Source organism: Oncorhynchus nerka, linkage group LG19 (genome assembly GCF_034236695.1).
Source record: "Oncorhynchus nerka isolate Pitt River linkage group LG19, Oner_Uvic_2.0, whole genome shotgun sequence".
Lineage (NCBI taxonomy): Eukaryota > Metazoa > Chordata > Actinopteri > Salmoniformes > Salmonidae > Oncorhynchus > Oncorhynchus nerka.
In genome coordinates this window covers 6,054,610-6,080,843 of record NC_088414.1, presented here as the reverse complement: position 1 = coordinate 6,080,843, position 26,234 = coordinate 6,054,610, and the positions used below count along the sequence as shown (strand labels likewise).

The following is a 26,234-nucleotide window of genomic DNA, read 5'->3' as shown; positions in this document are numbered from 1 at the left end:
TCTCTCTCACTCATCCTCTTCCTAAACACTGTCAGTGTCAAAGATGACTTTCTTACCAAAACAGAAGTCAAACAATTGACAGGAACTTAACAGAATGACATGTCATCATCAAACATGATAGATGGCTGTAGTCTATCCTAGACTAGTGTTAAAAAAAACGATTATTAGTCTACATTTGTTTCCATATAAAGCAACATTTCCTTACCTCAATAATGAAGTTGAAATTATGGCCAGATATAATTTCTGTAAATAAGAAAAGGTTATTCTAAATAAGAATGATCCAGATTCTGTAATCCTTTTTGGCTGTGTTTAGACAAGCAGCCCAATTCTGGTATTTTCCCCACTAATTGGTCTTTTGACCAATCACATCAGATCTGTTCACATTAGATCGTTTTCAGAGCTGATCTGATTGGTCAAAAGACCAATTAGGAAAAAAATATTCAAATTGTCTGCCTGTTGAAACACAGCCTTTTTTTTGCAATTCAGGATCGATCTGTCTGTCTTTGAGCAAGTTTTTTAGCAAAGAATTGGAGAGGATCATTCTGATCCAGATATCACAATATAGTTGTGTTTACACAGGCACCCCAATTTGGATCTTTTTCCACTAATTAGTCTTTTGACCAATCATATTAGGTCTTAAAAAGAGCTCATATGAAAAGGTCTTATGTGATTGGTCAAAAGACCAATTAGTGGAAAAAATATCAGAATTGGGATGCCTGTGTAAACAATATCATATTGTATCATATCAATATAATATATCAATATCACAGAATCCAGAGTTTCAGTGCTTTGAACAGGGCTGCACCTTGCCATCTACTGGATAGGTTCGGGTACTACTACACTGTCATAGGGACAAATAAATGACTAAACTACATGAATAAAGGTACCTAGATTAAAAGTAATAGAGCCTGCATATCATGTATAAGTAAGTACACACTTCTCAATATAACAACTGACCACATGCCTATACTGCGGTCAATTTAACATAATTAACCTTTAGTTTTCAGATGTAAGAAAGTTTTCTAAGCCTTGTCACCTTAACTACATTGATATTTATTGGTTGTAGAGCCTTTCACCTTTCTAAATCCACCTTTCCAGTGGAATAAAGTCATCCTGAAATCTGATCTGATCGGATTAAATGCATAGAAATATAATTAATCAAGACAATGATTCATCCGTTCTATTCATTACTTTTCTATGCATTTAATCTGATCCGATAGGCGAAATCCAGATACTAATTTTAAAAAACTGGGCCCAGAAGATTCATTTGAAAGCCACACCCATGACATTGAATGGAGGCTGAACACGTTGAACAATTATAAGTTTCAGAGGGTGTGTCTTGTCAGAATGAACGAGCCCACTGTTACATTTAGTCCAGACGAGGTACAACACTAAACGCTCTTCCACAACTTTCTGTCGACCCAGGTTTTCTGGAGGATACGCGACCAACTTGCGTTTAAACATTGAATGTGGGGTCGTTTCGGGAGAGGGCAAAGTGTTACGCGGTAGGCTAGTGTTTTTCTTCATCACCCGGTTTCAGATATTGTCCTTGATATTGGCCAACGCGCCTCTCTTGCCCCTTCTCTTGGGGTCGCGTTCGTCCGGGATTGTTGTTAGTTCACCAAGGGGGTGTAGCCATGGGGGATGTTATTTCCACTCACCTGGACGAGGGCAAGCGAGAGATGATTACAGGTAAGTTCTCCCTTCTTATAACAACTGAACTCGTGGAAATTTAATTTCCCATTTCCCTCTTGAGTTGCTGCCTAATGTGCGTAAAATGTGAAGAGCGGTACAAGACAATTGATTTAAAACGATACGTCCTTCCACACTCACCGGAAACTTACTCGACAGTCAGCATCACACGAAAGTTAGGCTACAAATGTTTCAATAAATTACAGAATGCTACAGAATGTCAAATTGCCGCGCATAACCCTCAGCCGAAGTACATTTAGAACTGTCAGTCTCCCTCCCCCTGCTTGAAGCAAGCCCAAAGTGGAAGTTCTTATTTCCCAGAGATAATAACTGCTTTCCCAATGACAGACGGCTTGATCATAATGTTAGTGTACTAGTTTGGCCCATCCAGAAGTCTATTTAAAGCATGTATTGCCCAACCTCACTCCCACAGAATATTTTTGTCAATTTAGGGAGCAGTGTAGGCTGAACTGTCACATGGACTGAGCTATTTAGGTTTGAGGAATGCAATCCCTCTTGTAGAAGTTATATACTATTACTTGAGCATTGGTCTGCTAACTTCTCATGTTGAAATGTGTCCTTCTGAAAGAGGGTAAGAGCTGGAATGAGGGCAGGCCTATTTGGGCTACTTGTGATTCACTGAACCAGTCCACAATTCAACCCTGTTGATGTACATTTGCTTGGGTGAAGTGAGGTCTGATCAGGCTACTCCAATCTTGTGTTTTCCATAGCTAACCACTCAGTCTGGGGTTCTGACCTCAGAATCCAGGATGTGTCTGGTTGTGGCTGGAAACAATGTATGCCACTTTCCCCCCCAAGACTCGCCCTCGTTCCTGATTACAACTGATTCTCTCCACCATGAATGTCTGTTTGTGCCTCCTATAAGACTTGTCATCCAGAGAACAGGCAGATTTACAGACATCTGTGGTCTCTCCACATAAGAATGGATTAATCCCATTAATTCTCCAGTTCACTACTTTTGACAAGTAGTGCCCTATATAGGAAATAGTGTGCCATTTGGGATGGGACCTCTCCTAGGGGAGTCCTTCCCGGTAACATCCGGTATCAACTGTAACACTGCTGCTTCTTGAGGTGAACGGCAGCTTAGTGCTGTAAACACTACTACTTCAGTCAGATCTGTGGAAGTGACGGGGTCTGTCGCAAATGGCAAGCAACTTCTAGTGAGGCTCTCAGAATGTCATCACAAGCTAAAGGAGCCTCGTTTACACCTTGCAGTAACATGTAGGTTTTTTGATCTGATCAATATGATCTGATCATGGTATTAAAATGTCTCTTATCTGTCCACTTTGTCTGCATTGTGACCAGATTTCCAGGTACCTCCCTATATATATATATTTCAAACTAACATGAATTTATTTGGTTTAAGACCATTATTAATGCCATAAGTCATTGGTGCTTCCTGTCAATGATGTTGGAGGCGGGTATAATGATGAATTTAAATGGCTTGACCATCCAGATCGTTTTACACTCTATCGATATCCAGATACAATCGGTCCCTGACTACCTCCAGAGGTGGTCAGGAAGAACTGTTCACAATCACAATGCATCTTTTTTAATGATCTCCACTTGTAAAAACGTGGGCACAATCAGAACGTGGACAAGATCAGGACAAAGGATGCTAGTTAGGACCAGGTAAAAACCGGGCTAAAGTTTCAATTTCCCTACTACTGCAAGAGTATAGTACGTCACTGTTCATAGTAATATACACTACCTAATACTACAAAAAATAAAGCCAGTTGATATAATAGTGAACCCTTCCTCCACTCATAAGTCTGACTGTATTTTAGTCTGGTAAAGAGCGAGGGCAGAAACCAGACAGTAGTTGTAGCTTCTAAAGATGTCCAAAGCTGCCGTTTCAGAAGGAAAGAGAGAAGCAAGTAAGTACAGAAGAAAAAGCAGGTAGGAACATGACTTGGTAATAATGAACAGAAAGACAGTCTGGTTCTCACACAGTAGAATGGGAAGTAACCCCCTTCCCATTCAGTCTGGTTCTCACGCAGTAGAATGGGAAGTAACCCCCTTCCCATTCAGTCTGGTTCTCACGCAGTAGAATGGGAAGTAACCCCCTTCCCATTCAGTCTGGTTCTCATTCAGTCTGGTTTTCACGCAGTAGAATAGTAACCCCTTCCCATTCAGTCTGGTTCTCATGCAGTAGAATGGGAAGTAACCCCCTTCCCATTCAGTCTGGTTTCACGCAGTAGAATGGGAAGTAACCCCCTTCAGTCTGGTTCCATTCCCAGTCTGGTTCTCAAGTAAATGGGAAGTAACCCCCCTTCCCATTCAGTCTGGTTCTCATTCAGTCTGGTTCTCACGCAGTAGAATGGGAAGTAACCCCCTTCCCATTCAGTCTGGTTCTCACGCAGTAGAATGGGAAGTAACCCCCTTCCCATTCAGTCTGGTTCTCACGCAGTAGAATGGGAAGTAACCCCCTTCCCATTCAGTCTGGTTCTCACGCAGTAGAATGGGAAGTAACCCCCTTCCCATTCAGTCTGGTTCTCATGCAGTAGAATGGGAAGTAACCCCCTTCCCATTCAGTCTGGTTCTCACGCAGTAGAATGGGAAGTAACCCCCTTCCCATTCAGTCTGGTTCTCATGCAGTAGAATGGGAAGTAACCCCCTTCCCATTCAGTCTGGTTCTCACGCAGTAGAATGGGAAGTAACCCCCTTCCCATTCAGTCTTTATACATGCCTTTTAATTCATATCTCAGTTTCATTTTATACCTTTTGTCTATTTCACAAACACAACCCAACCAACTGCTAAAGTGGGTGGGAGGAGTGGTTAGTCAGCTCTTGTCCGTGGGGAGTATACTGTTTGGAATAGTTAGCTGTACTGGGGGATGCCTCCACATTTGCTGGCAAGGTACATTCTCACCAGCTGACACACACACACTTCTGTTTTCTTTCCTACTCCTAGACTTGTGTTAATCAGTTGTCAGTGAACTGCTTGACCCTAGTCCATCACTCCCTCATCCCCTAGTACATACAATACAGTAGACCTACCCAGTGGCCGTACATACCATTCAAGCTGCAGGAGTGTTCCAGTCAGTCTAGTTTTCCATCTGTAAAGAGTTCAACAGTCTGAAACCAACACAAACAGGATGTTCAATGCATTCTGACTACTGTACCTCTCGCTCTCTATATATTCATGCGTTCATGCATGCTGGAGGTAGGTGGTGGTGCTGTCCATCTAACCCCCAGACTGCTCCTTTGATCTCATGCAATCAAAGCCAGGTTTGAATTGGACTCTAGATGACAGGGCATACAGTTTCATAACTTGGGCCTTGAGTGTAATCAGATCTCCATCAGTTCAGTCTGCTGCAGACTGTCCATCAAGCCGTGCCTTCATTCCAGTAGGGAAGTGTGTAATTTAACTCCTTGTGAGAGTGGCGTTGGCACACTAACCCAGCCTGTCGGAAGTGCAGAATGAAATATACTGAACAAAATATAAACGCAACAATTTAAAAGATTTTACTGTTATAGTTCATATGAGGAAATCAGTCAATTTTAAATAAATAAATTAGGACCTAATCGATGGATTTCACATGACTGTGAATATAGATATGCATCTGTTGGTCACAGACACCTTCAAAAAAAAAAGTAGGGGTATGGATCAGAACCTCCCGAGTGACTCAATGGTCTAACGCAGTGCTTGAGGTGTCCCTACAGACCCGGGTTCGGATCCTAGGCGGTCTCACAACCGGCCGTGACCAGGAGTCAGGGTGCCTGCAGGCTGACTTCATTTGAATACTATTTCCTCCGACACATTGGTGCGGCTGGCTTCCGGGTTAAGCGGGCAGGTGTTAAGAAGTGCAGTTGGGTGGGTCATGTTTTGGAGGATGCGTGACTCTACTTTCACCTCTTCCGAGTCCGATGGGGAGTTGCAGCGATGAAACAAGATTGCAATTGGATCTCATAAAATGGGGGTTTAAAAAAGTCAGTATCTGGTGTGCCCACCATTTCACTCATGCAGCACAACACATCTCCATCACATAGAGTTGATCAGGCTTGTGACTGGCCTGTGGAATGTTGTCCCACTTATCTTAAATGGCTGTGCGAAGTTGCTGGATATTGGCGGGAACTGGCACACTGTTTTAAGTCGATCCAGGGCATCCCAAACATGCTCAATGTGTGACATGTCTGGTGAGTATGCAGGCTAAGGAAGAGCTGGGGCATTATACTGAAATGTGAGGTGGTGGTGTTGGCGGTGGATGAATGGCAATCAAATTGCCATCAATTTAAAATGCAATTGTGTTCGTTGTCCGTGGCTTATGCCTGCCCATACCATAACCCTACCACCATCATAGGGCACTCTGTTCACAACGTTGACATCAGCAAACCGCTTGCCCACACAATGCCATACGTGGTCTGCATTTGTGAGGCCAGTTGGATGTACTACATTCTCTAAACCAATGTTGGTGGTGGCTTATGGTAGAGAAATTAGCATTAAATTCTCTAGCAACAGTTATTGTGGACATTCCTGCAGTCAGCATGCCAATTGCATGAACTTGAAATATCTGTGGCATTGTGTTGTGACAACTGCACATTTGAGTGGCCTTTTGTCCGCAGCACAAGGTGCACCTGTGTAATTATTATGCTGTCATGGTGTTTGATGGGGTTGAGGTCAGGGCTCTGTGCAGACCAGTCAAGTTCTTCCACACCGATCTCGACAAACCATTTCTGTATAGATCTTGCTTTTGTGCATAGGGCATTATTACGCTTAAACAGGAACTAAGTCACCAAGCCCAAACCATGAAAAACAGCCCTAGACCATTATTTCGCCTCCACCAAGCTTTAAAGTTGGTACTATGCATTTGGGCACGTAGCGTTCTCCTGGCATCCGCCAAACTCATTCGTCCGTCGGACTGCCAGATGGGGAAGCGTGATTCTTCACTCCAGAGAACGCGTTTCTACTGCTCCGGAGTCCAATGGAGGCAAGCTTTACACCACTACAGCCAACGCTTGGCATTGCGCATGGTGATCTTTGGCTTGTGTGCGGCTGCTCGGCCATGGAAACCCATTTCATGAAGATCCATTCTTGTGCTGACGTTAGTGAGTGTTGCAACCAAGGACAGATGATTTTTACGTGCTGCACTCGGCGGTCCCGTTCTGTGAGCTTGCGTGGCCTACAACTTTGCGGCTGTTGTTACTTCTAGACCTTTACAGTAACAGCACTTACATTTGATCGGGGCAGATCTACCAGGGCAGAAATTTGACCTACTGACTAGTTGGAATGTAGACAATAAGTTTAAAAAAATAGCACAATTTGGTTGGGAGAATGCAAAACGTCAGCCAGGTTCTTCGGTGCCATCCTGTGGGTGAAATAGCCAAATCCACTAATTTGAAGGGGTGTTCACTTACTTTTGTGCGTTTGAGGTAGATGTGTACATGAAGGCAAGGCAAAGTGACTAGGCATCAGGATAGATAATAAGAGTAAAATAAAGAACAGATTTGCAGAAGCAGGTGAGTGTGTGTGTGTTTGTTGTCGGTATGCGTGGTGTGTGTGTGTGTAAAGTACCAGTCAAATGTTTGAACACACCTACTCATTCAAGTGTTTTGTTTATTTGTACTATTTTCTACATTTTAAATACTAGTGAAGACATATAAACTATTAAATAACACATATGGAGTCATGTAGTAACCAACAAAGTGTTAAACAAATCAAAATATATTCAAAGTAGCCACCCTTTGGCTTGATGATTGCTTTGCACATGCTTGGCATTCTCTCAACCAGCTTCGTGAGGTGTGCCTTAAGTTAACTTGTGGAATTTATTTCCTTAATCCATTTGAGCCATTCAGTTGTGTTGTGACAAGGTAGAGGTGGTATACAGAATATAGCCCTATTTGGTAAAAGGCCAAGGCCATATAATGGCAAGAACAGCTCAAATATGCAAAGAGAAACGACAGTCCATCATTACTTTAAGACATGAAGGTCAGTCAATACAACAAATTTCAACAACTTTGAAACTTGCTTCAAGTGCAGTCTCAACAACCATCAAGCGCTATGATGAAACTGGCTCTCATGAGGACCGCCACAGGAAAGGAAGACCCAGAGTCCCCTCAGCTGCAGAGGATAAGTTCATTAGAGTTACCAGCCTCAGAAGTCTGCAATTAACTGCACCTCAGATTGCAGCCCAAATAAATGCTTCAGAGTTACAGGCACATCTCAACTGTTCAGAGGAGACTGCATGAATCAGGTCTTCATGGCTGAATTGCTGCAAAGAAACTACTTCTAAAGGACACCAATAATAAGAAGAGACTAGCTTGGGCCAAGAAACATGAACAGTGGACATTTAGACCAGTGGAAATCTGTCCTTTTGGTCTGATGAGGGCAAATTTGAGATTTTTGGTTCCAACTGCCGTGTCTTTGTGAGACGCGGAGTAGGTGACTGGATGATCTCCGCATGTGTGGTTCCCACCGTGAAGCATGGAGGAGAAAATGTGTTGTGGGGATGCTTTGCTGGTGACACTGTCAGTGATTTATTTAGGATTCAAGGCACACTTAACCAGCATGGCTACCACAGCATTCTGCAGCGATATGCCATCCCATCTGGTTTGGGCTTATTTTTAATTTAAAAAATTTAATTTATATTTTTTAATTTAACCTTTTTATTTAACTAGGCAAGTCAGTTAAGAACAAACTCTTTACAATGACGGCCTACCTGGGAACAGTGGGTTAACTGCCTTGTTCAGGGGCAGAACGACAGATTTTTACAGGGATTCGATCTAGCTTCTTTTAGGTTACTGGCCCAACGCTCTAACCGCTAGGCTACCTGCCGCCCCAGTGGGCTTAGTCCCACTATCATTTGTTTTTCAACAGGGCAATGACCCAACACACCTCCAGGCTGTGTAAGAGCTATTTGACCAAGAAGGAGAGTGATTGAGTGCTGCTTCAGGTGACCTGGCCTCCACAATCACCTGACCTCAACCCAATTGAGATGGTTTGGGAGGAGTTGGACTGCAGAGTGAAGAAAAAGCAGACACGTGCTCAGCATATGTGGGTACTCTAAGACTGTTGGAGAAGCATTCCATGTGAAGGTGGTTGAGAGAATGCCAAGAGTGCAAAGTTGTCCTCAAGGCAAAGGTTGCTACTTTGAAGAATCTTAATTATAAAATATTTTGATATAACACTTGATTACATGGTTTCATGTGTTCATAGTGTTAATGTCTTAACTATTGTTCTATAATGGGTCAACTTTTGACTAGTACTGTGTGTGTGCAGAGAGTCTGTGCAAGAGTTAATTAATGGTTACCTGGACTATTTATCAGTTATATGGCTTGGGGGTAGAAGCTGACTTGGAGCCTGATGGTCCGAGAGCCAATTTGGCAATTTTTTTAGGCCTTCCTCTGCCATCCTGGACATCTAGATCAGGCGCCAGGGAGCTCGGCCCCAGTAATGTACTGGCCTGTCCACACCACCCTCTGTTGAGCTTTGTGGTCGATGGTGGTGCATTTGCCATACCAAGCGGGGATGCTCTCAATGGTGCAGCTGTAGAACCTTTTGAGGATCTGAGGGCCCATGTCAAATCTTTTCAGCCTCTTGAGGGGAAAGAGGCGCTGTCGTGCCCTTTCCATGACTGCAGATGTGTGTGTGTGTGGACCACGTTAATAACAGTGATGTGGACTCCAAGGAACTTGAAGCTCTCGACCCGTTCCACTACAACCTGGATGGGGGCGTGCTCTCCCCTATTGCATGATCAGCTCCTTGGTCTTACTGGCGTTGAGAAAGAGGTTGTTGTCATGGCACCACACTGACCTCCTCCCTGTAGGCGGTCTTATCGCCACCAGTGACTAGTTAAGCCTACCACCATCATGACATCAGCAAACTTAAAGGAAAACTCCACACACAAACTATCTTTTGGTATTTGTTTCATTAGTCCATTGTTGAGATATTCCCAAAATGTTTTGAATGTCATCATTCAAGTTTTCAAGATGTGTAACTTTCAAAATGTATCATGATGCTGCATTTTGCATATCTTGATATCGACCTTGTGCCATCCCGAACTCCACAGAACCCCTCTAATCAGGTTAGCAATGCTAACAAGTACATGTAAATGCTAACGAGTGCAGTATTTGACATAAACTATTTGCAGGACAGACATCCCAGCTCATAAAGTTAAAATGCTACACAGTTTGCTGCACCCACAAATACAATATTAGACAGCAAGGCACTTGATCCAGTAGGGGATTCTCTGCTGTTACCAAGAGAAGCTTGATTTTGCAAGAAGCTAACCACTTAGCTAGCTAGATAACTAGCTACTAAGTTAGCAAACCAAATTCACAACTGCAGAGCATTTAGCACATTTTATACAGTTAGCTTAACTATTTTTTTAAATTTTATTTTACCTTTTTTATTTTACTAGGCAAGTCAGTTAAGAACAAATTCTTATTTTCAATGACTGCCTAGGAACAGTGGGTTAACTGCCTGTTCAGGGGCAGAACGACAGATTTGTACCTTGTCAGCTCGGGGATTTGAACTCGCAACCTTCCGGTTACTAGTCCAACGCTCTAACCACTAGGCTACCCTGCCGATATTAAGATATCTAGCTGGCAAACGTTAAAAAAAATAATAATTAAAGTTTGGAATTCCAGGGTGTAACTAAATCTTCTGCAGCATGCTGCACAACAGTGAGTGTGACATACAAGGCTTCCGGTCTCTCGTTGTTGTGTGCTTGTAAACAAAACAACGTGAATGTGGACTACTATTAAGCTTCATAATGTGACAGGTGAAATTAAGAACGCAATCTGCTTTATCTCCTAGCGTATTGTACAAGTTGGTATTTACTTAAGTAGCTACAAATCTTCACATTCTATTAATCTTCTGTATACCTCCAAAGCCTACTTGAGGGGCCCCCGTGTTGACGGTCAGCGTGCCTACCTTCACCACCTGGGGCTCCCGTCAGGAAGTCCAGTTGCATATCAAGGTGTTTAGTCGCCGGTTCCCCAGCTTGGTGATGAGCTTGGAGGGCACTATGCTGTTGAACGCTGAACTGTAGCCTGAACGTCATTCTCACATAGTTATTTCCCCTCTTGTCCAAGTGGGAGAGGACAAGCACTTCATAATTACATATGCGAGTGCTACATGGCGATGGTAATTTAGGCAGGTTAGTGCTACATGGCGATGGTAATTTAGGCAGGTTATTTTTGAATTTTTGGGAACAGGGATAAAGGTGGTCAGCTTGAAAAACATGCTGGGATTACAGACTGGGACACAGAGATTGAAAATGTCCATGAAGACACTTGCCAGCTGGTCAGCGCATGCTTTGAGATTGCACCTTGGTATTCCCTCTGGCCTGGTGGCCTAGTGAGTCTTAAACCGTTTGAAAAGTTTTACTCACATTGGCCACACAGAGCTCACACAGTCATCCGGAACAAGTGCTTTCATGCTAGACTCTGTATTCCTCAAAGTGAGAATAAAAGGCATCGCTGGGTATCTTACGGCTGGGTTTCCCTTTGTAATCCATTGTTGTCTGCAAGCCCAGCCACATACGATGAGCATATGAGCTGGTGTTATAGGATTCCACCTCACTCCTATATTGTCCTTTTGCATGTTCAATGTCTCGTCGGAGGTTGTATAGCAGGCTTTCTTGTATGTGTCCTGTTTCTTGTAAGTGGTTGCTCTGGTTTTTTGTTTCGGATACGTTCGTATAGTTACTCTGGAGACATAATATATGCACTTACGATGAGGCCCGTGACTGAGGTGGTAAACTCCTTAATGCTATGGGATGAATCCCAGAACATATCCCAGTCTGTGCAAAAGTCATTTAGCATTGAGTCTGCTTCATCGGACCATTTCCATATTGTGCCACTGGTACTTACTCTTTTGAGCTTTTGTTTGTAAGCAGGAGAAAGGGTCATGGTCAGATTTCCCGCAGGGAGGGCCTTACATGTGGTCTAGTTTTAGCGCCCCTAGTGGCGCAGGACACGTGTTTGGTAAAAGTGAGGTAGAACGGTTTTAAGTCTCCCCGCATTAGTCGACACCCACCAGAGGCGCTGCCGCTGGGTGAGTGATTTCCTGTTTGTTTATACAGTTCGTTCAGTGCTAAAGTGGTGTTGGCTTGTAGAGATACAGCCCTGATGATGACGGGTGAGAACTCTCTTGGTAGATGTGTCTGCAGCTCACCATGAGGTGTTCTATATCAGGTGAGCAAAAGCTTGAGATTTCCTTCACACTGGAAGCATTGCGCTGTTTTTTTTATGAAGACTCACCCCTCACCCTTTGGACTTGCCCGAGCACTCCTTTGTCCGGTCGTACCGTTGCATGGAGCAAACCACTGAGTCCTACTTACATAGTCATCCAGCCATGTCTCTGCTCGGCATATAATATTGCAGCTTTCCAAGTCTCTGATTGGAGACTCTCTCGAATGAAGACACACCGAGGCTATCATTGGGGTGTCAGGTAGCCTAGTGGATAAGAGTGTTTGGCCAGTAACCGAAATGTCGCTGGTTTGAATTCCCCGAGCCGACTAGGTGAAAAAATAGGTCTGTGTCCCTGAACAACTCACTTAACCCTAATTGTTCCTGTAAGTTGCTCTGGATAAGAGCGTCTGCTAAATGACTAAAATGTCAATCATCTGTTAGACCAGCAAGAATTGATTATGTAGGTGGAACTGTCTCGATTTTAGGTTTGCAAAATGTCAGTAACTTTCCAGGTTGGGAGATTCCCAGAATCTGAAGGGTATAAGTGGGAAATCTGGGCATCGTTCAACCAGAATTTCTGGGTGTTTTGAAAGTTAGCTGAATTTTGCAACCCTAGACCAGCATGAAACGTCTATTAGACATGTTAAACGTTTAGTATCTGTTCTGTTTTAGATCCCTCGTATAAAAACACATTTCAGAAAGTGACTAAATGTGTGTTATGAGTTTACAGGATAAACCCTGTTTTCTCTGTTCCCTCTTCCACTGGTTCTTATCTTGTTGTCAGGTCTTTCCTTCCTGCCCTCCTACTCAAAGCCTCCTTTCTCTTTCCTGTGGCGCCTTCGCCATAAACATCTCATGGACTGGTGTCCCGTTGAGCTGAGACCACTGAACCACCACAACCCTAAATGGACTGTGAGCAATTCTGTTGTTGTTGAAGTCCTTTCAATAATGACTCTGGTTAGACCAATGGTATGTTACCATTCAACAACATGATGCTTGATTGTCCGTATTAGGGTTGCAAAATTCTATTAACTTTTAAATGGCCAGGTTTTATGAGAATTTGGGGGGGGGGGTAACTGGGGTTTTGCAACCTTACTCCAGATGGTGTAGTCTGCTACAAATACAATCCTATTCCAGGCTCGTATGCTCCTTGACTGTAACAAAAGGTATGCTAAAGTCATCTTCAATATCTGTTCCAATTGAGAATGCAGTTATTGTACCACCATGATATGTAGTGTTTTCTCAGTGAAAGCTGATGTGGCTCCTGACTCTTAACTTTCCTTATAAAGACACATGGTGAGCAATTTTAATTTTACTGCTTGGACATTTTCATATAAGGCAGATAGAAAGGTGGTAAAGATACTGGAGGGTTAATGCCCTCTCTTCCAGTTTCTCTCTGCTTTTCCTGTCTGAGTCCGAGCCTAGTTAAAAGTCACCTTTTATAGCCCTCTACACGCCTGTCCTCAATGACCGCCTCGATAGTATGAGACTAACGGCTTCTCTTCTACACCAAGCTCTTGGCCAAATCCTCTTGTGATCTGCCGAGTCACATTACTGACGTGTCACGCTTCTCTGGCCCTGCTTTGCTGAGACTGAGTTTCTGTGACTGTGTGGCCTAGCTGTGCTCTCGCGGTCTCTGTGGCTGTTTTTCTGTGATTGTTGACTGTGTTCAATGTTTTGACTGTGATGTTTGGGTAACCGGTTGTCATTTCCGATTTACATAATGGGTTATCAATCAAATGTATTTATAAAAAGCCCTTCTTACATCGGCTGATATCTCAGTGCTGTACAGAAACCCAGCAATGTAGGTCTGGGGCAGGTAGCACGTCCGGTGAACAGGTCAGGGTTCCATAGCCGCAGGCAGAACAGTTGAAACTGGAGCAGCATCACGGCCAGGTGGACTGGGGACAGCAAGGAGTCATCAGGACTACCTGGCCTGATGACTCCGAGGCATGGTCCTAGGGCTCAGGTCCTCTGAGAGAGAATTAGAGAGAGCATACTTAAATTGACACAGGACACCGGATAAGACAGGAGAAATACTCCAGATATAACAGACTGACCCTAGCCCCCGACACAAACTATTGCAGCTCAAATACTGGAGGCTGAGACAGGCGGGATCAAGGAGACCCTGGCCCCGTCCGACGATACCCCCAGACAGGGCCAAACAGGCAGGATATTTCCTTCTCATAAATGTATTCTATCGGTGTTGCCAGCTGTGTTTATGGTCTGTTGCCAGGTGTGTTTACGGACTGTGTTGCTCTTCAATTGTGTTGTCTATCCTGTGACATGTTACACTCCAACTGTAAATTCTGTCTTTCTTCCCACAGCTCGTGCCAGGCAGGTGATGGGGGAGTTTGGCCATGTGTACAAGGAGCAGTATGCTGTGGCCCTCTTTAACATTGTCCGCTTTGAGATCGAGGGGGGAGGAGGGCCCCAGTCACAGCTCCTGCACCGCAAGGCAAGCGGCCAGGCCGGCCTGGGGACGACTGTCTGTTGCACTCGTTCACCCCTCTGTTTCCCCCCCCCCCCCCCCCCCCCCAATTCTCTCTCTTCTCACTCCAGCTCTCCATTTTATTCAGTTCCTCTCTCACTGTATTCCCACACCATCTGTAACTCTCTCCTTCTCTACCTCCCGTTTTATCTCTTCCTCACCATCCTCCTCTGAGTCTCAGGGTTTTATCTCTGAGTGCAAGGCCGTGTGTGTTTTTAAACTCGATGGACAAGGATAGGAAACGCGTACTGTAGCCATCTCCACTTCAGTTCTGTGTTAGTCTCCGCCATCAAGTCACTGGCGGGAAAGTGGATTCACACATGAACAAACGGGGATGGTGCTAAGAATGTTGTTTCGCTCTCCTCTCCTCACTACCTGTGAATAACGCACAGGCACCACATTTTACAGAGCACTGCCAGTCAGCACCTTCCAAGCACACACAACCTCTCTTCTCCAGCTTCTCTCATCCCCTTTATTTCTGGCCTTCCTCTGCTGTGATTAAGCTGTTTTGAGTTCCAGTATTTTGATCTACTACAGGACATGTAAAAACGAAGTGTGGTTGTGTAAACACTATCCGAAACTTGTGTGCTCTCACTTTAGCCCTCCGGTCTCAATCGCCTCCAGCGTGTAAAATAGAATTAGGCCTGACGTTACTGTATGGATGAGTCTCAAGTAGCACCCTATTCCCTATATAGTGCACTGCTTTTGACCAAAAGCCTGATAGCCCTATCGCTAACTCTGTCTGTTGTGTTGTGGTAGAATCCTCTAGAAGACCACTCGATCTTCTCTGGGGGTCTGTTCCAGTACTTGGAGGGGAACAAGAAATGGAGAAACCGCTTTGTCTTCGTGGCCGACACATATGACGTTAGCTTCTACGAGAACAAAGTGGTGAGGGCAGTCGGGAAAAACTGAAACTATATATTTTCTTGCTTGTTTTACGTTTAACTTCATAACCAAACTTCAATGTCAGCTAGTCTGAATCATTTGGGTCACAACCTTAGCTGTGGGCTGATGGTTCTGAACGGCTTGTACATCATTTTCTTTCACCCTCTCTCCTTGAAACTACCCCCTTCTCACTCCGCGCTCTCTGATAGGCTCACGAGAGGGGCTTGCACCCTAAAGGAACCATCAACTGTGCCGGATACAAAGCTCTGACCTCCATGGAAGAGTACCTGGATCTGGTCAGCACCAGCCTGCCAGGTGAGAGGGACGATTTGCTAACGGCCCGCTGACTGTATAATAAACGGCCGATCATGAGAAACGCTGTTGGATTGTGGTTGAACCAGGACTTCATCCAATGTGAGATCAAGTAGTAAAGTCCTCAGTGGCTCGCTGGGCCGTATTCATTAGGGGCTCTATTCAATCTGGTTTGCTTAAGCGTTACGTTTCCCTAAATGCGTTCTCGGCTAATGCGGGGACGTTGCCTTTTGAATTTCAATCGCGCTGTAACTCTGAAGTTCCGCGATACCGATTTTGAATAGAGCCCTAGGGCACACTGAGGCAGAAGTTTAGAAATCAGTCTGTTTTCTTCCATTTGGTGACTAGCGAATACAACCCTGATGAAGAAGCTATGAACACTAAGTGTGTGTGTGTGTGTGTGTGTGTGTTTTTCAGGTGTAAAGGCTAAGGTGGGCAGTGGTCCATTTGTCAAGGGTGCCACCCAGTTCCCCCTGATCCTGTGGCACCCGTACGCCCGCCACCACTACTTCTGTGTGCTGACAGAGAAGGAGCAGGCGAAGTGGCACGCTGTGCTCCAGGACTGTGTCAGGCACAGCAACAATGGTGAGGAGCTGTGAACACACGACACAGTTAACACATAGTGTACACACAGCCATTTGATGGTTCTGGATGACAGGTAGGGAACAACGCAGAGACTCTCTCCCTCAGCTCCACCCTGGCCAATTATCGCTCTTCTGCCTTTACTGCCATTGTTCACAACACAGACCAGGGTGTGTGTGTGTTGCTATGTGAGCGTTTTGCATACCATCTCAATGAGCTGGTCTATCAGTGAGAGTGAAATGCAGCCAGGCAGGAATGTTTTTTAAAGTTATGATAGTCTGGAGTGGTGTTCCTCGACTCTGAGTACTGGAGGGCATGTGAGTGGCAGGGTGTGGCCTAATTCTTTATTACCCCAATTTAATAATAAATGTAAGTAAGCCTTGTCCAATCCAGAACCAGCCTTAGGTTCCTTCCCCATCTTCTTTTTTCTGTAGCGCGATGCATCTTCAAGTAAACCGCCCAGACAGGATGCTCCATTAACCAATCAGTCAATTTGATCTGTATGAATAGAGCCTGGTGTGGTGAGTGCAGGGTGCTACACAGTAAACATTGGTGTTGGATGAGGTGAAACTCCCCTCACCTCCCCACGATGACAGTAGTAAATGTGGAGTGTGTTTGTGTGTATTCCCCTACCTTGCGGAGCATATAAAGAGACTTTTATATTTGTTTAGTATTTAATTAGGATCCCCAATTTAGCTGCTGCTGCAGGGAACAAAAAAACAACAAATGTAATACATAATATACATCACAGAATACAATGCATAATACTATACAGAATATATCAAAATGAGGGCTGTATAACAATTTAAATCATTGTGATGAATCACAATTTTTATTTTAAATTAGCTCAAATATGGCAAGTAAAACATTTTTATGGACAAATCTTTATGTCCATATAAGCATGTTTTTAATGGCATATTCACCATAACAAGCAATACAATTACTAATGCACCCAGTAGGGCTACTCCCTCATACATTTTCTTGAAGTACACACACACACACACACACACAGCTTCAGCCATTCCAAATGATTGTTCTACCAATTACTAATTGGAGGGTTGGCTATAAGAAAACAAATAACTGTCTCTATGGATACAAAGGGCATAAACCTGTCCAACGTCATGAATTCCACACAAGCCTATGACCATAGACTTCAGTCGTCCTCCTATTTATTTTCACTGAGCCAGTTGCTAAGACAAACGAGCCTGCTGCTCTTTTCTTCTGTACGATATGCCCAGAGAGTGAAAACAACCTCTCAGGCAGGTGTTGCCAGGTAGATTTATGCAACACCCTACAACTCAACTCCCCGTGAAGTGAAAGAGGTATGGACTGTAGGTGTGAGTAAGGATGACAAAGGCAGAGAGTGGTACCGTTACAAGGACTTTATTCCGACACACGGTAATATGGGGAAAAGGGGCTGGACGGAACCAAAGCAAAGGAAGTAAATGTCCAAGCCCCTCTTCTACCTTACCTGCCTACCCACTACTTTCCTAACCTCTCCTACCTTACCTGCCTACTCACTACTTTCCTAACCTCTCCTACCTTACCTGCCTACCCACTACTTACCTAACCTCTCCTACCTTACCTGCCTACCCACTACTTACCTAACCTCTCCTACCTTACCTGCCTACCCACTACTTTCCTAACCTCTCCTACCTTACCTGCCTACCCACTACTTACCTAACCTCTCCTACCCACTACTTACCTAACCTCTCCTACCTTACCTGCCTACCCACTACTTTCCTAACCTCTCCTACCTTACCTGCCTACCCACTACTTTCCTAACCTCTCCTACCTTACCTGCCTACCCACTACTTACCTAACCTCTCCTACCCACTACTTACCTAACCTCTCCTACCTTACCTGCCTACTCACTACTTTCCTAACCTCTCCTACCTTACCTGCCTACCCACTACTTACCTAACCTCTCCTACCTTACCTGCCTACCCACTACTTACCTAACCTCTCCTACCTTACCTGCCTACCCACTACTTACCTAACCTCTCCTACCTGGTGCACTAACCAAAATACAGGGGGTGGTCCGCCCAGGTCTTACCTAGTGTGCCTAGACCGTGAATATACTATGGGTATATGTATGCCCGCGGGCCTCTTGCCTAAGCACTCACTAGGTGCCTTCCCCTTCCCCCCTGGGAACAAATTAAACAGAATATTATAACCAATTTCACAAACACACTGAGAAACACAGGACATCAAATAGGCTCTAACTGAGCAACAAACTCGCACTGAACATACCAAAGCTGCTCCCATCTACAACTAACCTAGTACATTCCAACTGCCTGAGAAACAACCAACATATGCTATAGCCATCAGCCTCCTCTCTCAGCAATCATCTCAGCAGTCTATCTCTTCTGAACAGAATACTGGCTTTTATATAGCTTCAGAAGGAGTCTAATCGGATACAGCTGTAACTTGACGAGGGGGCGGTGTCAGCTCCAATCATCAATGCCCAAATGCATAATTTGTTTAACTTTTCATGTTCAAAACTGCACTCCCCACAAACAATAGCATGGTATTCACTGCTACTGTAAATTGGACAGTGCATTTAGATTAACAAGAATTTAAGCTTTCTGCCAATATCAGATATGTCTATGTCCTGGGAAATGTTATTCTTACTTACAACCTCATGCTGATCGCATTAGCCTACGTTAGCTCAACCGTCCCGCAGGGGACCCACTAATCGTGAAGAAGTTTTAAACCTTGGGTCGAATACTGTGGCGATCTTCAGTCATGTGAGGTTGGCGTTCTCCTTTGGTTTCTCCAGGTCTATAAGATGAGAGATGGTTGCCTCGCTTTGAGTTCTTAGGAAACTATGCAGTTTTTTGATGTATTATTTCTTACATTGCTACCCCGGGAAATCTTAAGTCTTGTTACATGCAGCCGGGAAGAACTATTGGATATAAGAGCAACATAAACTTACCAACATTACGACCAGGAATACAACTTCCCCAAAGCGGAGCCTCTGTTCGGACCACCACCCAGGACAATGGATCTAATTCCAGCCGACCCAAAACCACGGCGCTGCAGACGGAGCGGCCACCTGGTGCATTTCTACGGAGCCTTCTATACGCTCCCGAGTATACTACTAGCCAATGTCCAGTCTCTTGACAACAAGGTAGATGAAATTCGAGCAAGGGTTGCCTTCAAAAGAGACCTCAGAGATTGTAAAATTCAAAATGTCATGGAAACATGGCTCTCTCGGGATATGTTGTCGGAATTGGTTCAGACACCGGGCATCTCCATGCATCGCGCCAACTGAGATAAACACCTCTCTAGGAAGAGGAAGTGCGGGGTGTATGCTTTGACTAACGACTCATGGTGTAATCATAACAACGTACAGGAACTCAAGTCCTTCTGCTCACCCGACCTAGAATTCCTTACAATCAAATGTCGGCCATTTTACCTACCAAGAGAATTCCCGTCAGTTAGTCACAGCTGTGTACATTCCCCCTCAAGCAGACACCAGGACGGCCGTCAAGGAACTTCACTGGACTCTATGTAAACTGGAAACCATATATCCTGAGGATGCATTTATTGTAGCTGGGGATTTTACCAAAGCAAATTTGAGAACTAGGCTACCTAAATTCTATCAGCATATTGATTGCACCACGCGCAGGGGTAATACTCTCTACCACTGCTACTCTAACTTCCGCGATGCATACAAAGCCCTCCCTGCCTCCCTGCCTTCCCTTCGGCAAATCAGACCACGACGCCGTCTTGCTCCTACCGCCTTATAGGCAGCTGGTCTGACCAATCGGAAGCCTTGCTTCAAGATTGTTTTGCTCACGAGGACTGGAATTTTTTCCGGCCAGCCTCAGAACAACATCGACCTATACGCTGACTCGGTGAGTGAGTTTAGAGACTGTGACTAAAACCTACCCTAACCAGAAACCGTGGCTGGATGGCGGCATTCGTGCAAAACTGAAAGCGCAAACCACTGCATTTAATCATGGAAAGAGGTCTGGAAATATGGCTGAATATAAACAGTGTAGTTATTCCCTACAAGGCAATCAAACAAGCAAAATGCCGGTACAGGGACAAGGTGGAGTTGCATTTCAACGGCTCAGACAAAAGACTTATGTGGCAGGATCTACAGGAAATAACAGACAACAAAAAGAACCAGCCACGTCACAGACACCGACATCACGCTTCCAGACAAACTAAACACCTTTTCCCACTTTGAGAATAGTACAGTGCCACCTTACCGGCCACCCTAGACCTTACCGGCCACCCTAGACTCACTTCAGTTTGCATACCACACCAACAGGTCCACAGATCCACAGATCACGCAATCACCATCACATTGCACACTGCCCTATCCCATCTGGACAAGAGGGATACCTATAAGAATGCTGTTCATTGACTACAGCACCACAGTGCTCATCAAGCTAGAGGCCCTGGGTCTCAACCCCGCCCTGTGCAATTGGGTCCTGGACTTTCTGACTGGTCGCCCCCAGGTGGGGAAGGTAAGAAACAACCTCTACTTCGCTGACCCTCAACACTGGGGCCCCACAAGGGTGCTTTCTCAGCCCCCTCCTGTACTCCCTGCTCACCCACGACTGCGTGGCCATGCACGCCTCCAACTCAATCATCAAGTTTGAAAACTACACAACAGTAGTGGGCTTGATTACCAACAACGACGAGACAGCCTACAGGGAGGAGGTGAGGGCACTCGGAGTGTGGTGTCAGGAAAACAACCTCTCAATCAACGTCAACAAAACAAAGGAGATGATCTTTGACTTCAGGAAACAGCAGAGGGCGCACCCCCCTATCCACATCGAAGGGACAGCAATTGAGAAGGTGGAAAGTTTTATGTTCCTCGGCGTACACGCCACAGACGAGCTGAAATGGTCCACCCACACAGTGTGGTGAAGTCGCAACAGCACCTCTTCAACTTCAGGAGGCTGAAGAAATTTGTCGTATCACCCAAACCCTGACAAACTTTTACAGATGCTCAATCGAGAGCATCCTGACGGGCTGTATCACAGCCTGGTACGGCAACTGCAAGGCTCTCCAGAGGGTGGTGAGGTCAGCCCAACACACCACCGGGGGCAAACTACCTGCCCTCCATGACACCTACAGCACCCTATGTCACAGGAAGGCCCAAAAGATCAATGACAACACCCCTCCCCAAAGCACTGCCTGTTCACACCGCTGCCATCCTGAAGGCGAGGTCAGTCCAGGTGCATCAAAGCATGGAGATGAGCTGTTTTTCAATCTAAAGGCCACCAGACTGCTAAACAGCAATCACTAACTCTGAGGCTGCTGCCTACATTGAAACCCAATCACTGGCCACTTTAATAAATGGATCACTAGTCACTTTAAACAATGCCTATTTAATGTTTACATATCTTACATTACTCGATTTGGAGATGGAGGGTCCGTCAATGGTCTGGGGCGGTGTGTCACAGCATCATTGGACTGAACTTGTTGCCTGCAATGACAATCTCAAATCTGTGCATCCTCCTCCCTCATGTGGTACCATTCCTGCAGGCTCATCCTGACATGACCCTCCAGCATTCATTCCCCCCCAGAAATGTCCAGGAACTTGCAGGTGCCTTGATGGAGGAGTGGGGTAACATCTCACAGCAAGAACAGGCAAATCTGGTGCAGTCCATGAGAAGGAGATGCGCTGCAGTACTTAATGCAGCTGGTGGCCACACCAGACACTGACTGTTATTTTGATTTTGACCCCCCCCCCCCTTTGTTCAGGGACACATTATTCCATTTCTGTTAGTCACATGTCTGTGGTACTTGTTCAGTTTGTCTCAGTTATTGAATCTTGTTATGTTCATACAAATATTTACACATGTTAAGTTTGCTGAAAATAAACGCAGTTGACAGTGAGAGGACGTTTCTTTTCTTCTGAGTTGATGTACATATTCTCATTCACCCATTTTTAGATTTGTGTGTGTTGGGGAATTGTTAGATATTACTGCACTGTCTGAACTAGAAGCACAAGCATTTTGCTACACTCTCATTAACTTCTGCTAACCATGTGTATGTGTCCAATAACATTTGTTTTGAACTTTTTTTTTGCCACAGTCAGGTCATCAGAGCTTTCCATCACCTGAAGGAGATGGCACAAAGTTCAGCTGTGGTTGGCATAGTGATGTTTTTCTGTTGTGCCAGAGCATCTCTGTGGTTGTTGATTTCTGTGGACAAGTTTTACCATTTCCAGAGTGGAAATCCATCTTGTGTTGACATCTTGTGCGAGTGACTCCTTTTACCTATTTGCTCTTGTCTCTGCACCTTTTTAGTGGGCTGTGTTTTAAAATGGCCAACAATAAACACAACAATATTTCAGAGGTTGGCTAGCAAGGCCATTGTCGAACCTGCTGTTCTGTAGGAACACTGTGATGGACCTTTTTGGAGAGGTGTTCGAAAGGCAGATGTCTCTCAACTGCGATCATGTTCTGTGCACGGTCTGCAAAGTGTGGGAACTTTGTTTTCAATGTTCAACTGCTTTGCTACATCCATGACCTGCTTGGCACGCGTTTCAGCATCGTGCATGACTTCTGTGTGCGTGTGAACGCCGTTTCTCACCGATTTATGGTGCGCAGTAACTCCCGGGTAGTTGTGGTTACTCACCGAAGTCCAGTCTTGCTTGCTGCTCGTCGACTTGTCCATCGGTGTCCCACGCTCTCACTCTTCTAGCTTAGCCTGCTCGAAGATGTCCTCCATTGTTACTGGTATTGCCAGCATCAACGGTGTGTTTCGTTTGTAAATGATAACGATGCATTTCGGTGATAAACAAATTCAGCCTTGCGGGTAGATGCAAATTAGAGTCCAGAGAGCCACCTGGGAGGGATTAAAATTGACTTTGGTATATTAAAAGCCCCTTACTACCATTCCCTGTCATACAAGTGGCTAGCCAGTAAAGTGGTTGTCAAACTAGCACATCAGCTGCATGGACTTGAACTTGAACTATGGTTCAGGGGCTCAAACTAACTAAATGTGTTAATGGCGTCAATTAAAAAAACACTGACAGCCCTAATAAAAAATGTCTGTCTCGTCCTGCCGTAAGGTGTGGTTTTATTTTTTTTATTGCTTGAGTGGCGGCGTTCCATGTAGTCATGGCTACTGTACTGTGTGTTTCCCAGCCTCTGTTCTGGACCGGGGGACTGTGAAGAGACCTCTGGTTGCATGCCTTGTGGGGTACTCATGAGTGTCCGAACTGTGTGCCAACTGCTTGAACAGACAGTTCAGTACCTTCAACACCCTCACAAAAAGACCAATAGTGACGCAGTTCATCTCTCCTCCACTTTGAGCCGGGAGAGATTGACATGCATGCCATTGCGATTCGTGCTCCGTGTACATCTAAGCGCTCTGTTCTGGAGCAACTGCAATTTGCCTATGTCCTTCTTTGCCGCACATGACCACACAAGTCCAGGTGCAACAACAAGGGCCAGTAGGACCTGTCTGGTTGATTTGAGATGTCAAAACAAAGCAGCACCTTATCATGGACAACCTCTTCCCATTTTAACAACCATTGAGTATGTTTTGACCATGACTGCTTGCTATCTATGGTTACACCCAGCAGTTTGAGCAAGTTGAGGAGACTAATCACCACATTATTCAATAATAGATCTAGATGAGGTTTAAGGTGGAGCAATTGATTTGTCCCAAACTATGCGTTTCTATTTTATTTAGCACAAGGCTAGTTACCCATTCTAAAACTGACTGGAGCTCTGTTAGAGGTGTCAAGTATTTATTTAACTTTCGTACCCAACGTGTATACTGTTGCATCATCAGCATACACACACAGGCTTTATTCAAGGTCAGTGCAAATGTGTTAACATTTAAAACTCTTATTTAAATAGGTATTCAAACCCTTTGCTATGAGACTGGAAATTGAGCTCCGGTGCATCCTGTTTCCATTGATCATCCTTGAGATGTTTCTACAACTTGATTGGAATCCACCTGTGATCAATTCAGTTGATGGGACATGATTTGGAAAGGCACACGCCTGTCTATATAAGGTGCCACAGTTGACAGTGCATGTCAGAGCAAAAACCAAGCCATGAGGTTGAAGGAATTGTCTAGAGCTCCGAGACGGTATTGTGTCAAGGCACAGATCTGGGGAAGGGTACCAAAACATTTATGCAGCATTGAAGGTCCCCAAGAACAAGTGCTGGCCAAACTGAGCAATCGGAGAAGGGCCTTTGGTCAGGGAGGTGACCAGGAACCTGATGGTCACTCTGACAGAGCTCTAGAATTCCTCTGTGGAGGTAGGAGAACCTTCCAGAAGGACAACTATCTCTGCAGCACTCCACTAATCAGGCCTTTATTGTAGAGTGGCCAGACGGAAGCCACATGAAAGCCCGCTTGGAGTTTAACAAAAGGCACCTAAAGACTCTCAGACAATGAGAAACAAGATTCTCTGGTCTGACGAAACCTGATCAAGCATCTCTGGAGAGACCTGAAAATAGCTGTGCAGCAACGCTCCCCATCCAACCTGACCGAGCTTGAGAAGATCTGCAGAGAAGAATGGGAGAAACGCCCCAAATACAGATGTGCCAAGATTGTAGTGTAATTGCTGCTAAATGTGCTTTAACAAAGTACTGAATAAAGGGTCTGAATTACTATGTAAATGAGTTTTCAGTTGATTTTTTTTTATAAAATAGCAAAAATGTCTAAACCGGTTTTTGCTTTGTCATTATGGGGTATTGTGTGTGTGTGTGTGTGTGGCAATTTTTAATACTTTTTAGAATAAGGATGTAATTTAACAAAATGTGGTTAATCAAGGGGTCTGAATACTTTCCGAAGGCACTGTATGTACCTCTCAATCCATGATAATTTTTTTTTTTTTTTTTTAATTTTACCTTTATTTTACTAGGCAAGTCAGTTAAGAACAAATTCTTATTTTCAATGACGGCCTAGGAACAGTGGGTTAACTGCCTGTTCAGGGGCAGAACGACAGATTTGTACCTTGTTAGCTCGGGGATTTGAACTTGCAACCTTTCGGTTACTAGTCCAACGCTCTAACCACTAGGCCACCCTGCCGCCCCGTAAGGAAGAGGATGGAAATCCTTAACATCTAGCTTTTTTTTTTTTGCAACAATATGTTATGAGCAATGAAATCAAAAGTTGCACTGAAGTCTTGGCAAAACAGCTCCCACAAGCCTCTTATCAATTTCTTTCAGCCAATCAGTCTATTGTGTAAGTACCGAGAATGTTGCGTGTCCTTCCCTATATCCTTGCTGAAAGTCCTTTTGCCAATTTGTATAATGTTATTTTACATGTATTTTGTCTGGGTTTTTTTTCCCTTAAAGTTTTCTATGCATCGGTAACAGGGTGATTTATATTTTTTATAGTCTGCTGTTTGAACTATTTTAAAGGGTGCTTTGTTATTCTTGGGCCGTGGAATGACCTTTGCCTTTCTCCAGGCCTGAGGGCACATACCGTCTTCTAGGCTTACATTCAAGATGTGGCAAACGGGTTGCAATGTATTCCAGTACTGACCTCAGGAATTGACCAGCCACATTTTTTCACCTCTTCCACACCCACATTGCTTGCCTTTCATTATTTTGTCCAATATGCATGACTATGAAGACTAAATTTGCTAATCTTGTCAACAACAAAAAACAATTGAAGTGGTTGGCAATATCAAAGGGTTTTCATTGATCTGCTCGAATGAAGGATGGAGCCGAGTTGGCTTTATAGCCTAGAATTTCATTTAAGGTACTCCAGCGCTTTTTACAATGAGTTTTTATATCATTTAACCTGTTCCACAGTGTGGTTTCCCCCCCAAAATCATTGAGGGGCTGCACGGTGCAGCGAGGAGCGCCATGTGAGAAAGGGGGGTGACGAGATCCTCCGTTGGTTCGGTGCTCTGATGTCGTGGAAACCCAGCGGTGAGGTGTTCCCCTGTTTGGGACAGAGGACACATTCTGGGGGTCAGATAATCCACTCCCAGCGGTGACCATCTGTTTGCCAGATGGAATGGATCCTTCAAGTCTCTGCTCGCTCGTGCCCTTTCGAGTAACGGTCTCGGCCCAGTCTCTGTGGTGAAGTGGAGTTGAACGAGTCACCTTCTCTGAGAAGTGGGACGCATCAAATTCGCCCAACTCTCCACGAGATGTTCAGTGCAGAG

General features: G+C 44.7%; 1 protein-coding gene across 1 annotated transcript in view; it reads left to right on the top strand.

Moving 5' to 3' along the window:
- The first annotated feature begins 1,329 nt into the window (after positions 1-1,329).
- Positions 1,330-26,234, top strand: part of niban2a (niban apoptosis regulator 2a) — a 57,499-nt gene continuing 32,594 nt past the window's right edge. The window contains exons 1-5 of the mRNA XM_029689181.2: positions 1,330-1,692; positions 14,178-14,308; positions 15,101-15,229; positions 15,436-15,541; positions 15,956-16,123. Of these exons, the coding sequence (XP_029545041.2) occupies positions 1,638-1,692; positions 14,178-14,308; positions 15,101-15,229; positions 15,436-15,541; positions 15,956-16,123 (589 nt within the window). The 5' untranslated portion in view covers positions 1,330-1,637. The remainder of the gene's footprint in view (positions 1,693-14,177; positions 14,309-15,100; positions 15,230-15,435; positions 15,542-15,955; positions 16,124-26,234) is intronic.